At 54.2% G+C, this 15182-nt stretch overlaps 1 protein-coding gene across 5 annotated transcripts in view; it reads right to left on the minus strand.

The window, feature by feature from the left end:
* Positions 1-1709: 1709 nt before the first annotated feature.
* The window catches only part of CCDC57 (coiled-coil domain containing 57), a 101083-nt gene continuing 87610 nt past the window's right edge, over positions 1710-15182 (minus strand). For 3 of the 5 annotated variants that reach the window (XM_078066285.1, XM_078066280.1, XM_078066284.1), the window contains one exon: positions 1710-2609. In XM_078066285.1, coding sequence (XP_077922411.1) covers positions 2404-2609 — 206 coding nt within the window. In that variant the 3' untranslated portion in view covers positions 1710-2403. Of the gene's footprint in view, positions 2610-4550; positions 4777-15182 lie in introns of all 5 variants that reach the window. The other 2 variants (XR_013445278.1, XM_078066281.1) reach the window with 2 other exon arrangements.

The following is a 15182-nucleotide window of genomic DNA, read 5'->3' on the forward strand; positions in this document are numbered from 1 at the left end:
GACCGAAACGAAACAGACCCCCGGTCTAGGGGTCAGCTGAGAGTCCAGGAAGGCCGCCCTCCCTCCCTAGCGGCCATGCCCTGCAGGACCCAGGCCCCCTTACGGGCCCCCAAGCAGGTCCTTTGTGAGGCCAGCGGAGTCCCTGTTGGTCCCCAGGACGGCCAGTGCCCTGCTTCCTCTCCACCGCCTCATTGTCTTGAAATCAAACGCTGCACTCCTCACTGCGCTCCATGGCAACCCCTCGGCTTTGCTTTCACGAGCTCAGGGGCTGTGTGGAGCAGGACACTGGCCAGGGACGCTCAGGGACAGCACAGAACGGGACTGGCACGGTGAAACCAGACGCCACAGCTTCACTTGGCCACGTGCTCCTGCATGCCCCACAGTGCTCACCAGCCCCGTTAGGTCCCAGTGGCCACTCCATGCTCCGATGCTCCCATATTTCCCTTGGCATCCTGTCACTGGGGGCTTCTAACTCCTGACAGCGGAAGAAAGGGCAGGCCAGGAAGAGGTGGGAGAGTGCCCTAAGGCCCACCAGCTGAATTAATGTCCTGAACAACCTTCCCATGGGTTTTTCTTTCTCTTCCAATTTAAGAATTTTTCAGATACCTTGCACCCTGGGCCAGGAGTCACTGGACCATGCTGCGTAACGCTCCCAACTTTTGGTGACTTAAATCATCCCAGGCTCATTTCTTGCTGATCAGTGGGGCTCTGCTCACCGCAGCCTGCCAGGGGCCCAGGTGATGGGGGCTGATCCCAGGCTGGGCCAACCTTGATGGAGGGCCTGGGTCTGCACCCTAGAGGGAGGGCTCGGAGACTCGCTCACGGGCTCTGAAGTGCCTCTTTGGAAAGTGACAAGGCATCTCTGCTCAGGTTTTCAGCTTCAGGGAGTCACACAGCCGTGCGTCCCTTCTGAGGGCCCACGTCGGACACAGCCGAGCACCGAGACCCCTGCCACCCCTCGGCAAAGCTGCTTCCAGGCTGCTGCTTCCTGGCACGGCGGGAACGGCCCAGCATTGCCTCCGCAGCTCCTGGAAGCACAGCGTGCCCAGGCTGCGTACTTAGCCTGTGGCAAGGATGTCCCTCAGGCCCGCGTGCCGTCACATGGAGCTCAAGGGTGCACGGAATGGGGCAGGAGCCGCTGCAAATCATTGGGGCCTGGTCTGTGATCTCGTGGCCCTGCATCGGGCACATGCATGACCCTGCATCGGGCACATGCATGCACCACTACTGTTTGTGGTCTCTCCCCGTGATGTTGCATCCTCACGTGCCCCTCACCTGTGAGCCAGGTAGGGAGAGGACACTGTGCACATTTTACTTGACGGCCAACGGAAGCCACGAAGGCCACATGACGTGTGTAGGTGAGCCTTCCCCCAGCACTCTCCCGTCCTCCCGGAGAAGCGGTCTGCCCGGTTCCGTGCGAGCTGGCTGTCCAGAAAGGGAAAGCCTCAGTGGGGAGGGCCCAGGCTGCCTGAGGGCACAACCATGCTCTGCCTAGAGCGGGGACAGGCTGTCCCCATTTCTGAGCTGCCGTGGGCAAGGGGTGCTCCGGCGCTGCCAGCCCGGTGTGGGCAACGGGCTGAGGGCTCCGGGAGAGTGACGCAGCGCACGCCCCAGCCTCTCCCACGCTGAGCCTCCTGAGGCAGGAGATTGTGATCTTGAGCGTGAAGTTCACTGTAGAGCAAATCCACAAGTGTCAAGGCTGTGTGGTTAGAGTTTATGAGACGTTTTTCAGGCGGGGAAGTGTGGGTGTGGTTTTGTGGTACTTGGAGCAAGGGTATCAGGTGCCGGGCCCCAGGCATCTAGCTGTGGGGGATGCCCCACTACTGTCCTACGCGGTGTGGGGGGGGTGCGGACGTGGAAGGCTCCAGACTGACCCTCACGGGGCCAACGAGCACTGGAAGTGCCACCCCTACCCCATCAGCTCCCTGACGTGAGCAGGGGAGCAGGCCTCTGGTCTGGCCGCTGGCTCACCCACAACCCCGGTTCTCCCTTCTTCCAGGAGGTCCCCTCCCACGTGCAGCACTCTGTGGGGAAACGCCTACTTTGTGGGTGGGCATTCTGCTCCCCGTGCCCCCACACCCTCATCAGGCCGCGCTGTGACCCCTGCCCCCGGGGGCCCTCCTGGCTTCCTTCCCCATGTCACTGGGGCACTGTAGGACAGGTCAATAACTCCAGGGCCCAGCGAGAGCACCAGAGGCAGGGCCTTTAATGGCTCTGGGTCGGTCAGAGCCCGGGGAAGCCGCCCTGCAGCTGTGCGCGCACACACGCACTCGCACTCTCCTCGTGCATGTGTGGGTGCTTGCACACACACCCCCCTGATGCGTGGTGAAAGCACAGGCCCCAAGCACCGACACGGGAGGGGAGGGGAAGGGGGAGGGCGTGGGAGAAGGAAGGCTCTAGAAGTCAGTCCTTCAAATTGTAGTTACGGATCTTGGGGGGTCTCTGGCAGCCTTTAGTTTTTGCAGGGTGAGCCCTGGAGGGTCTGGTGGGCTTGGCCTTTGCCTGCGCTTCCATCTTCATCCCTTCAATGGCAAAGGCTGCCCGTGTCCCCACGGGGCTCCTGTCCGGGTGTCCGAGGCTGTCGGCTGCTGGACGTGCCGTGAACTCTACTGAAGAACAGCAAGAGAAGGGCCTGTCACAGCACGAAGGGCAAGAAGGGGTGGGAAGCCTAGGCTCCCCGAGTATAAGCCAAGCGGCTGTGCCTCCAGCCTGCAGGACCCAGAAACCCCACGCCCTGGCTCTCGTTCCAGAGCCTAGCAGGCCAGAGGTCCTCCCCGGGGAAGGTGCTCAAGGGCAGCAGCTGCGGCTTGGGGTCCTGGCACAAGAGGCCCCTGGGACACATGCTTTCCAGATGCACCGCAGGGCCTGGGCCTGCCCCTCCACTGGGCACTCTGGACATTTGGCCCTGAAAATGTCATCTCCTGCCGGGACCATTTCGTAATGGGCCCCCTGGGGGCGCCCAGGTTAATGGTTGACCCACAGCACGTCTTGGGCCCTTCCCCAGCTGTCAAGCACCCTCTGTCTGCTGGCCGTGCTCACCAGAACCCCCAGCCGCCCAGCAGCCCTGACGTGTGTGTCCAGGCACAGGCCAAGGACCCAGGAGCCTGGGCCACATGCCGTACGCGTGGGCCGACACTCAGGGGCAGCCCTTCCAAAGAGGCCACCACGGTGTCTCTGAACTAGGGCGTGGGAGGAGACTTTCAGTTTCCAAGCTCTTCTCTAGTTGCCAAGTTTTTAGAACTAGGAGTGTGTTTCTTTTGTAAAAACAAAACAAAAAAGATGTTATTAGGAAGCAGCTGTAAGATGCAAGGTCAGAGTGGCTCTCCCTGTGGGTTGGCCCAGCAGGTAGGGCCGGGGTCTGCGGAGCCCCAGGAGGGTCCACACTGGATGGGAATGCTGCCCCGGAGAGTACAGACGGGGGAAGGTGGGGCCTGGCACCAGCATCTCGCACACGAGACACACGGGTGACACGCACACCATGTGCCCAGCGTCTCGGAGGCGACACCTGGGGCCTGGCTGGTACAGGGTGGCGTGCAGCACAGGTGGGGGATGCCGCGTGGCAGGGACCCACCCGGGCCAGGCCTGAGGGCAGGCCGAAGGGACAGCAGAAGGCCCGTGCTTCGGAAAGCACACACAGGTGGTGCACACCGCGGGCCTGCAGTGTCCCCGGCACTGGGAGCTGGAGGTCGGCCATGGGTACCCGGGTCCCTGGCTCTCACTTGGGCCTCTTCTGTCCTCTTGAGCACCTGGAACTGCTCCATTCCCTGCAGCCTCCTTGGGGTCACACAGCCTTAGGCCCCCCTCCTGTGCCCTTGGACCCAGTCCCGGCGCCCGGCCCTGCTCTCCTCCTATTGCCTAGGCTCCAAGCACCAGGATCCTGGAGTGGAGTGAGGTTGGTCCCTGGATGTCCCTGTTCCTCTCCGCTTCCCAAGGCCATGGCTGCGTCTCCCTCATGAAGGAAAGGCCCGTGCCTTTGGTTCTCTAGCCGCAGACCAGTTCCTCCTCCACACATGCTCTCCTGCCCTGTGTCTCTGGAAGCAGACCCTCAGGTCCTGACTTCCCGTCAGCCCCATCCTGATAGCTGATGATATCTAGGCCCATCCTCTGCTTGCGTGGTTTCCTTCTGGAAGGCAGCGGCCAGTGGGGAGGGGCAGGGTTGGGACCCTGACCCCACAACGTGAGGGACCGGCCCTCTTAGGGATTCCGTGGGCCTTGCCTGAGTCCACCCTCGCAATCCGCTGCCGCCGGGGTGGGGGTGGGGGAGAAAGTGAGGCTCGGGGAGGAGGAAGAGCCTAGGCCCTGAGGCCCTGTGCTTGGGGGGCCATGCTCCCCGTGAGGCTTGCAGTGGGAGCAGGGCCCCTGAAGGAAGCCAGCTGTGGGGTCTCGGGGGTTTCTGGCTCCGGCAGAGCCGTCCCTGAGGAGGTAGCCAACCGCCCCAGGGCAGGGGCAGTCCTGGCTCAGGCATGAAGCTGGACGGGTCAGGCCTGCTTGCCCGCCCCCACCGCACCCCGCACACACCGTGACCCTGATGTGTGTCTTCCCTGGCTCACCTGAGATGTGCCCTCCTCGCTCAGACCAGCGGCTGGTTTGTAGCAGTGATACACCCTCCACCGCTCTGCCCTTCCCGGCCTGACCCGCTCTGCAGAGCCCAGCCTGGGGCTGCTCTTTGTGCACTGCGTTCTGACTAGGTTTCAGGAAGATCGTTTCTGCACAGGACTTGCCTCCTGCATGTTGCTGGTCCAGCTCCGTCGTGCCCAAGGCCTCGCAGCTATGAACCTGAAAGCAGGAACCCGCTGTCTGTCTCAGGGTCTCCCAGGGCTCTGGGAGTGGTCCCAGCTTCCTGGCTGCTTGGAGCTACTGCTTGGCCCCTTCTGGCCTGGGCAGGCTGCCTGCTCTGGGGAGCAGGTCAGGCTGCCCCTGGCTGTCAGGGGGCCCTAAGCACATGTTGCCTGGGCCTCTGAAAGCTGTTGGGGACACGGAGCGCATGCCGGCCCTGACTCTCCAGAGCCTTCCCTGGGGCTGCAGGGGCAGCTCAGCTCTCACGTCCCTGCCATGGTCTTGGGCACGAGGGACAAGGCCTCCCCAGGCTCACTGCGGCCTCGGCTAGTGCAGCCAGCCCTTCTGTCTCCCCTCCTTCCATCCTGTGTGCTGACGGGCACGGCTTCCACTGAAGCCTCTCTCCTGCTTCCGCGGGAGCCCCTCATGCCCCTGGGTCTGGCCCTTCTCAAATGAGATGAATTATACCCTCACCTTGCCTTGCCCCTCATCCCAGCCCCCACTTTCTTTCCCCTTAAGCAGGCTCCATGCCCAGCGTGGAGCCCAACATGGGGCTTGAACTCACGACCCCGAGATCAAGACCTGAGCTGAGATCAAGAGTCGGACGCTTAACCGACGGAGCCATCCAGGCATCCCCCAAACCCCTTTTTGATTAATGGTTATGAATTAGATTATGTCAAACTCCCCAGAACCTTCCAAGTCTTCCCACCATGGTGGGATGGAGCCCAAGCCTTCAGCATCCACTGGATATGGAGTGGCCTCACCCCCTAAAAGCCCACGTGCCCCAAGTCTCCAGAAGCTGCCAGGTACTTCCCAGAGCCCCGAGCCTCGAGCCTGCCCGGAGTGACCCTGCAGGGAGCTGCTGTCTGCCCTGGGCTGCAGAGGCTCTGGGGGGACATTCCTGGGCATCACTGTACTCAGCAGGGTGGAGGGGCGTGAACAGGAAGCCCCAGATCCTTCGGGGCCCCTCAGGCTGCTCCTGGCCTCGGGCTGGGGGCACTGACTGCAGACCAATCCCCTTGTTAAACATCCCAGCATCACTGCTCTGCCCCCTCCTCCCTGAGGTTAATACCCAACACCAACCCCTTATCACTCCTTCCTGATATCATTTTCAGGGGTACCCCTCCCTGGTTCTGAGCTCACCCAGGCCTGTCTGCTGGTGCCTCTCAGTGTGGTTCTGTCCCGGGTCTCAAGAAGTGGGCAGCAGGGAGCACCCTGGGGCCCTAAGGAAGGGAATTTAGGGGAAATACTCTGTGAGTACCGGCCTTGAAGAGGGGCCAGCTCTACCTTCGTCTGGGGCTGCCTTGTCCAAGGTGGGCAGGCAGAACCTGGAGAGCGGGCCCTGCCCTCCACCTGGACTCTGTTCCTTCTCTGGGCCCTGAGGCTCGGCTCTACAGGAAAGAGGAGCTGACAGAGGAAGAGGTGGGGCGGGTGGGCCGCAGGGGTGTGGGTGCAGGGGTGGGGGGCAGGGCCAGGACCGTAAGAAGTGCAGGTCAGGGAAGGGGCAGAGAGTGATGGCCAGGCCACTCAGCCTGGCTTGGTTGTCCCTTTGGAAGGCAGAGGTGATGGCGGGAAGAAGTCCCCGGGCCCCAGAAGGGAAAGAAGGTGCAGTGGGCAAGATGGGGGTCAGTGTGAATGAGCTTCGGGACCCTGGGCTGCATTCAGATAGCCATCCTGTGAGGCGCTGGGTGGAGATGGCAGGAGGCCACAGGGGAGCAGATGGGGCGGGGTGGGTTCTGATCTGCCTCCTTTTCACAGATCTAAGCCTAAAAGCTAGATAGACAGGGTAAGATTCACAAAAGACGCATGTCAACAAGGGACCATGGCAGGTGCCCGCGGGTCAGCCAGGCAGGCTCACTGCTCCAGGTGGCCGGCAACCCTCCCGCTGGGGCTGCCCATCCTCATGCCCTTGGCCACATGCTGCCATGAGCTGCTCTCTGCCTCTCTTGGCGGACGGGCAGCCGTGAGGGACTGAGGCAACACTCTCCTTTTTCACGAGGACGTGGCCCCTTGGGAGGGCTGCCCATCGGCCATGTGCATACAAGCTGCCCATCTTGCTCAAGGGACTGAGCCACTCCGGCCAGAGGCCTCCCCACATCAGACCCTGAAATGCTCTCTGGAGGTCTGGTGAGGGCCTTTGGGACCCCACGGGCGGCTTTCAGGGGCCCCAGAAGGAGAGGCAAAGGGACAGAACGCCTACATCCCAACGGTGGAGTTGCCAACAGCGTGGGGGGTCCCCGCGCAGGCAGAGGCCGCCCCCAGGCTCTGTGACAAGGCTCGCAACTCGTGCACTGCTCCCCGTCTGGGCTCGGCCCACGTGGGGAGCGGGAGGCCTGAGGGGGCTCTCCGGGGGCCTTTCCCTTCAGAAGGGCTGACCACGCGAGGACACGTGTCCTGTGTGCCGAGTCCTGATGCGGCGCCGGGCCCGGCTCTAAGCAAAGCTGTCCGCGCGCAGACCCGCCTCATCCTCCCGGGCCGTGGGGACCCCCGACACCCTCCAAGGTTACCTTTGCTCCGAAGGTGAGGAGCACTACGAGCCCTGGAGGCTGCCCGGAGGAAGCCAACCCCAATAAGCCGGGCGGAGACCGCTGTATCGGGAGCTGGGCCATGGCGCTGCGCTCCCGACCCTCCTGGACGCACGGCCCGGAGCAGGCTCGGCGCCCTCTGCGGGGCTGCGGCTGGGCAGGGGGCTTGGCAGAGTCCAGAACAAACCTGATGAACCTCTGCTGCCCGTTCCAGCTCCTCCCTGGCCTGACGGAAACGTAAGCCTGCGAGAAGTCTGCTGCCTGGAAGCTCCCCTGCCCACGTGAAGCCTGGGGCTCTGAGCTGCTGCTCGCTCCCAGCTACGGCCCGCGGGCAGGCGAGCGAGGCGGGAGGCCCCCAGGCGGACGCCCCGTGGACAGGCCGGCCGACGGTGGGGCCGCAGGGACAGGCACAGGGAACTGGCCAGCTGGGGGCGCCCAGCCCAGGGTCTCGGGCTCCCCGGCCACACCTGCCCACACTGGCCTGGAGAAGGTCCGCCTGGGTCCTGGCGCACTGACCACTCCCTGGACAGTACAGGAGAGGCTCAGCCCTTGTGAGACAGGACTGCCCTCCTGCCCCTGCCTGCAGGGCCGCTGGGGGCTCTCAGGATGGACACTTCCAGAACAGCCTCCTGTACAGGAAGGGGGACTGGCTGCAGGGCCTGTGGTCACCACATGGATGCCCTGGCAGGGTCACTCTGCATCTCAGAGATGAAAGTTCACACCAGAAAATGCAACAGGGAAGGGCGCCTGGGTGATGCAGTTGGTGAAGCGTCTGACTCTTGGTTTCAGCTCAGGTCGTGACCTCGGGGTCCTGGGATCGAGCCCCGCGTTGGGCTCCTTCTGCTCAGTGCGGAGTCTACTGCTCCCCCTCCCTCTGCCACTCCCCCTGCTCGTGCTCTCTCTCTCTGAAATAAATAAAATCTGAAAAAATAAATAAAATAAAATAAAAGACACATAAAAACTGAAAATAACAAAAGAAAACAGAATTATGGAACAAGTGTCATCACAGGTGAGGAAGATATCTGTTGGGAAAGGTGCAGCTCAGAACACATCCAGGGGCAACGGACGGAGCTGTGGCCGCAGATGGAGACCTTGTCCCTACTGATCAAAAACAGACAAACAGGCCCACACAGAGGTGCCAAAGACTTGATGAATGGAATTGATCAGCTTGAGCTATTAGACACACAGATGTCTAAACCAGTAGGCAGAGAAGTCATTTCTTTTTCAGTGAATAAGCCACACATAGGATCAGACCACATGTTACACTTGCCACAGAGCAAGTCTCAATTCATTCCAAACATACAATAAAATTAGAAGCCAATGCCCAAACCCCCTAAGTCCATTCTGCTTTGAAACTGTGTAACGCGTGACGGAATCACCCTCGAGGTATAAAGGAATACATAAAATGAATTAAGAAATGTTCAGAACTGGGGTGCCTGGGTGGGTCGGTCGGTTGAGTGTCCGACTCTCAGTTTCAGCTCAGGTCACAATCTCAGGGTTGTGAGATCGAGCCCCACATTGGGCTCCCTGCTCAGCGCGGACTCTGCTTGGGATTCTCTCTCTCTCTCTCCTGCCCCTCCTCACTCTCTCTAAAATAAATGGATAAATCTTAAAAAAAAAAAAAAAGAAAGAAAGAAAAGAAATATTCAGAACTAAATCCCCAAATTTACAGGACACAGCTGAGATACACTTCTCAGGAACAGAGACAGGTAAACCGCAAGGAGATGAGCTAACACTCCAGCGTAAGGAGCTGGAACAAACTCAGGGAAACAAGAAGTAAAGAAATGGTGAAGTTCAATGGAAACCCCAAGGGAAACAGTACTATAGAACATCAACCGAGCCCAGACTGTCGTCTGCAGAGATTAATGAGATTAACTTCTGCCAAGACTGATCCAAACAAGGAAGAACAAATAAACACAACAGGGGAATGATTGGGCAAAAGTGAGTGTTATAAAGAGCTCTTCAGTAGTAAACTAATAAAACCTATAGGCGACGGAAAATTAAAAAACCAGAACCAAAAAACAGCATTTGAAATATCCAATAAGTTTTAAGAATTTGAGGGGCTGCCTGGGTGGCTCAGCCGTTGGGCGTCTGCCTTCGGCTCAGGTCATGATCCCAGGGTCCTGGGATCGAGCCCCGCATTGGGCTCCCTGCTCGGCGGGAGGCCTGCTTCTCCCTCTCCCACTCCCCCTGCTTGTGTTCCCTCTCTCTCTGTGTCTCTCTCTGCCAAATAAATAAATAAAATCTTAAAAAAAAAAGTATTAAGAAATTGAGACAGCACTCAACAATTCTCTTCCCAAAGGCCCCTGGCTCAGATGGGTTTACAGGTGGTTCTGCTGAATTTTCACTTCATTTCTATCTTATTCAAATTATTCAGAAAAGTGAAAAAGAATGAAAGATGCCCAGCTACTTTTATTCCCAAACCATATAAGGACAACACAAGAAAAACTTACAGGCTTATTTAACTTGTAAATACAGTTGTAAAAACTATATATAAACATTATCAAATCAAATCAGGCAGGTACTAAGAATACGTCATTATCAAGAAAAATCTGTCTCAGTAATGCAAGGCTGGCTTCTTTTCAGAAAATCTACCACCATATTTACCACATCAATAAATGAAAAGAGAAAAAAAATCATGTCTGTCATAATCAATGCAGAAAAAAACTGAGAAGGTTTAACACCTATTTGTGATGAAAACTCTTGGTAAATTGGGAATATAAAGGAAATTTTTAATTTGATAGAGGGTATATTTTTAAAACACAGCAATCATATATATTTAGTGGAAAAGCCAGCCTCATTGCTGGCTTTGTGAGTGGATGAGATGCCCACCATACTATGGCTGTGGGGCCCAGCCAACTCTACAAGGAAAGAAAGAGAAACCAGGAGTATAGGCTTGGAGGGGAAGATAGAGACAGTCATCACTTGAAGATGACTTAGTGATGTACTTAGGGAAGACAAGCTGCTGACTGCTGGAATGAGCGTGGGAGCTCAGCAATGGGGTGAGTAGGCCAACCCACCAACTCTGGGGAACTTCCCTCTAGAATGGCAACCACCTCGTAAATATAGTAAGATATCAGAAACAGCAAGAAAACTCCAAGCGGGATGGCCGCCTGTTTCGGGAGTGAACTGGCCCCTTTGCTACACACCGTCTGTGACTGGCTGGGGGCCTCCTGGTGGCCTTTCCCTAGCAGAGGTAAATGAGTGTGACAGAGATCTGCAGCCTTCTCCAGGGATGAAATAGCCCCTGTGAGACGAGAAAGCGGATGTCACACCTGAAACTAATAGGAAACTGTGCCAATTATACTTCAATTAAAAAAAGAGAGAGAGAGAAAACGGAAGTAGGTTTGTTCTATACCCGGGTTTAATGTTTTTTAAAGCTGCAGTACTGTGTCTTCACCCTTGCCGACCCCAGGGGCTCCTGGGGCCCTTCCAAGAAGCCCGGGGCCCCCGCGGGGAGGACACGGGCTACTGTAATGACCTCCCCCAGGAGCTCCTAAGTTCCACAGTGCAGAATAATTAAGAGAGCCCAGTAAATTGATAACAATTACTGGGATCCTCTGAGGACCTGCAGCGACCTCGAATGGACGCCAGCTGACAGCGCTGTCTTTCTCCACGGTAGGAAAGAGACGGACCATATAGAGCAGAACACTGACGCCCGCCAGGAACCTTCACTAGACCACCGCTGCTCCTGATGGAAAAAAGTGCTTCCATTGACTTATAATTTACATGCAATAAAATGCACCCATTTTTTTAAATAATAAATTATTAAATAAATAAAGATTTTATTTATTTGACAGAGAGAGACACAGCGAGAGAGGGAACACAAGCAGGGGGAGTGGGAGAGGGAGAAGCAGACTTCTCGCCGAGCAGGGAGCCCGATGCGGGGTTCAATCCCAGGACCCTGGGATCATGACCTGAGCCGAAGGCAGACGCTTAACCGACTGAGCCACCCAGGTGCCCAAAATGCACCCATTTTTAAATGTACGTTTCAGTGGCTTTCAGAACACGTATGCATCTATGCGTTTGGGACACCTTCATCACCCGGCAGCCCCAAGCAGGCCCTGCCCTGCCTTCTGTCACTATGGACCAGACAGGGCTCTTCCGGAGTCTCACATAAATGGACTACAGTACACCAGGCACTTTTTGAAGTCTGGTTCTCCCAGAAACCAAAGAAATGTTTCTTGAGATTCATTCATGTTGTTGTGGATACCCTAACTCTTTTACTTGTGGAGTAGTGTTCCATCATATGGCCGTGTAGTACTGTGCCCTCCCCTTCATCTGTGGGTGGATCTTTGTGTTGTCCCCTATTTGGGCATGAAGTTGCTATAAACATGCGTGCTGAAGTCTTTGGGTGCGTGAATGTTTCTTTTTTTTAAAGATTTTATTTATTTATTTATTTGAGAGGGAGAACGCGTGCGCAGAGGGAGGGGCAGAGGGCGAGGGACAAGCAGACTCTGCGCTGAGCACGGAGCCTGACGCGGGGCTCAATCCCACCACCCCGAGATCACGACCGGAGCCGAAATCAAGAGTTGGACGTCTAACCCACTGAGCCACTCAGGCGCCCCAGCATGGATGTTTCCATTTCTCCTGCACAGTAACCTCGAAATCAAAGGGCTGGGTTGTGCAGTAAGTATATGTTTAACTTTTTAAGAAACTGCCAAACCATTTCCCAAAGTAGCGGCACCACATGGCACCCCCCGGCACCCCCCAGTGCGTGTGCAAGTTCCCATTGCTCCACACCCTCACTACCATTCGATATTGTCAGGTCTTAAAATTGTTCTGGTCGTATGAGCATGTAGGCGCATGTCGCTGTGCTTTAGGCTTGCATTTCCCTGATGACTAGTATTTGTTGAGCATCTTTTGTGGGCTTATTCTCCATTTAATTATCTTCTTTTGTAAAGAGTCTTTTCAAGTATTTTGGCTATTTTCTCTTGTGTGTATTTGTGTCTTATTATGGACTTGTAAAGTTCCTAATATATTCTGGGTGCAAGTCCTTGATGCACATTCCCAGCCTGTGGCTTACTTTCTCTTATCTTCACCGCGTCATTGGAAAAGCGGAACTCTGCATTGTCCATGGAGTCCAATCTATCAGAAACTACCAAGTACCATCCAAGTATCAAAAAGTACAGGTACTTTTTGTACCCTAAGGAATCTCTGCCTATCCAGAGTCACAACACTTTTTCCTGTGCGTTCTTCTAGAAGTTTTATAGTTTTAGCTATGATGTTTAGGCTTATGATACATTTTTGAATTAATGTCTGTATTTGATAATAAGGGTAGGGTTGAAGTTCATTTTTTTCCCATACTTGTGCCAGCACAATTTGTTGAGTAAGCTGTTCTTTCTCCTTAAATTACCATAGAACCTTTGCATTAACTGAACAATTAGTTAACATGTGTATGTGTCCATTCTCTGTCACACACGTGTAGACATGTGCAACACCACACTGTCGTGATTCCTGTACCTTCATAGTAAGTCTTACAATTAGATAAAATCCTTCGACTTTGTTCTCTTTTGAGACTGCTTTGGGTATTCTATATCCTTTGCATTTCCATGTAAATTTTAATTTTTGATTTCAATTTTAAAAGTCTGATGGGATTTTGATTGGGTTTGTGCTAAATCTGTAGATAGATTTTGGAAGTAATGACATCTTAACATTGAGTCTTCCAGTCCATGAGGATGGTATACCTCTCCATTATTTAGGTCTTAGGTTTTCTCTGCAGTGCACAGACAATGCATATCCCTAAGCATTTCACGGTTTTGGATGCTATTGTAAATGGTATTTTTATTGCAGTTTCCAATTCTCATCGCTATGTATTGAAATACAACTGATTTGACATACTGACCTTGTATTGACCTTGTCCTGGAACTTTGCTAAAGCTACTTTTTAGTTCTAATAGTTGTGTTTTTTTTAAGGTTCCTTAGGATTTTTTATGTACTAGATCAGGTGGTATGTGAATAAAAGCCATATTTATGTATTTACAGTTTTACTTCTGTGGCCATCTGTATGTCCCCCCCACCATGTTTGCTCTTGCTGAGGTCGGGACTGGCAGCGCCATGCAGGGTGGACGTGGTCAGAGTGGGCATTGCCTTCACCCTCAGGGAGACGCCAGCTGTGGGTTTTCTGCAGGCGTGGAAGTTCCCCTCCACCCCCGATGGGCCAGGCTTCCCTCTCCTCTTCTGGCCTCCTCACATTTCTATTTCTTTCTGAATCAGTTTTGGTAACTTTGGTCTTTCAGAGACTTTGCCAATTTTGTGTAGGTCGAGTTGCCAAACTGCCGGCACGTAGTGTCATGTCCCCAGTATTGTCTCCTCAGTATCTACAGGACCCGCAGCGACACCCCTCTTTCACTCACACTACTCGCAACTTGTACTGACTCTCGTTCTATCTGGGTCAATAGCGCAGATGTTTGCCAGTTTTGCTGATATTTTTCAAAGAATCAGGTTTGTGTCCTGTAGGATTTTTCTCTTTACTATTTCATTGTTCCCCACTTTTATCTTTACTATTTTCTCCGAACTTCTATAAACTTAAACTTTGAATTTAGTTTGTTCTTACTTTTCTAGCCCTTTTTTTTTTTTAATTTTAGAGATGAGGGAGGGGCAGAGGGAGAGGGAGAGAGAGAATCTCGAGCAGGCTCCACACACAGCGTGGAGCCCGACACGGGGCTCGATCTCACCACCTCGAGATCATGACCCGAGCTGAAACCAACTAAGCCACCCAGGCGCCCCTTATATTTCTAGCTTTTTAAGGTGGATCAGGTAGATCACTGATTTTAGAACAGTGTTCTTCTCTCATGTAAGTATTTAAAGGCTTAAGTTTCCAAGTGCTACTTTGTGATTTCTTCTTTGACCCATGAGCATTCTTTTAAAAAATTTTTTGGATATTTTTCTTTTTTTTTTTTTTTAAAGATTATTTATTTATTTGACAGAGAGAGACACAGCGAGAGAGGGAACACAAGCAGGGGGAGCAGCGGAGGGAGAGGGAGAAGCAGGCTCCCTGCTGAGCAGGGAGCCCAATGTGGGGCTCGATCCCAGGACCCTGGGACCATGACCTGAGCCGAAGGCAGACGCTCAACGACTGAGCCACCCAGGCGCCCCCTTTTTCTGAGAGGTTTTAAGCTTCAAGTGTTTACAGCTCTTGTATTAGGAGCATACACACTTGGGATGGTTGGGTCTTCCTGATTAACTGACTTCTATGCCATCATGAAATGTACCTCTTTATCTTAGGTTAATATTCCTTGTTGGGAAGCCTACTTTGCCTGACATTAAATAGCCATCCAGCCTTCTTCATCTGTGTTTTTACTGTATTTAAAAGCGGGTTTCTTGTAGACAGCACACAGTTGAGGCCAGCCTTCTGCTGCCAGTCGGCTTTTTAATGCAATATTTAGACCATTATATTTAATGTAATTATCAACATGACTGGTTTTAAATGTACCTTCTTGCTAAACTGCAATTGCTAATTGTTTTCTCTTTGTCCTATCTGTCCTTTGTGCCCTTTTCCCTCCTGGGGCTACTTTGGGTTGATGGTTTTCACTCCCTTTTATCAACACCACCGCACCACTGGCTATACTTTCTTACTGTTTTTTGACGGCTGTTCTGTGGTTTACAATGTGCACTTTTAACTCAGCTCATTCTGCTGTGGCACGCACAATGGCACCTTCGAGAGCTCACAAGAGTGTACTTCCTCTTCCCCTTCCCACCACGTATGCCATTCTTGTCACACCTTTTACTTCTCTGCATATCACAAGCCCCCTAACACACTGTTAATATGTGCATTTTATTTTATTTTTTTAAAGATTTTATTTATTTATTTGACAGAGACACAGCGAGAGAGGGAACACAAGCAGGGGGAGTGGGAGAGGGAGAAGCAGGCTTCCCGCGG

This window comes from Halichoerus grypus, chromosome 2, assembly GCF_964656455.1.
Source record: "Halichoerus grypus chromosome 2, mHalGry1.hap1.1, whole genome shotgun sequence".
Taxonomy (NCBI): domain Eukaryota; kingdom Metazoa; phylum Chordata; class Mammalia; order Carnivora; family Phocidae; genus Halichoerus; species Halichoerus grypus.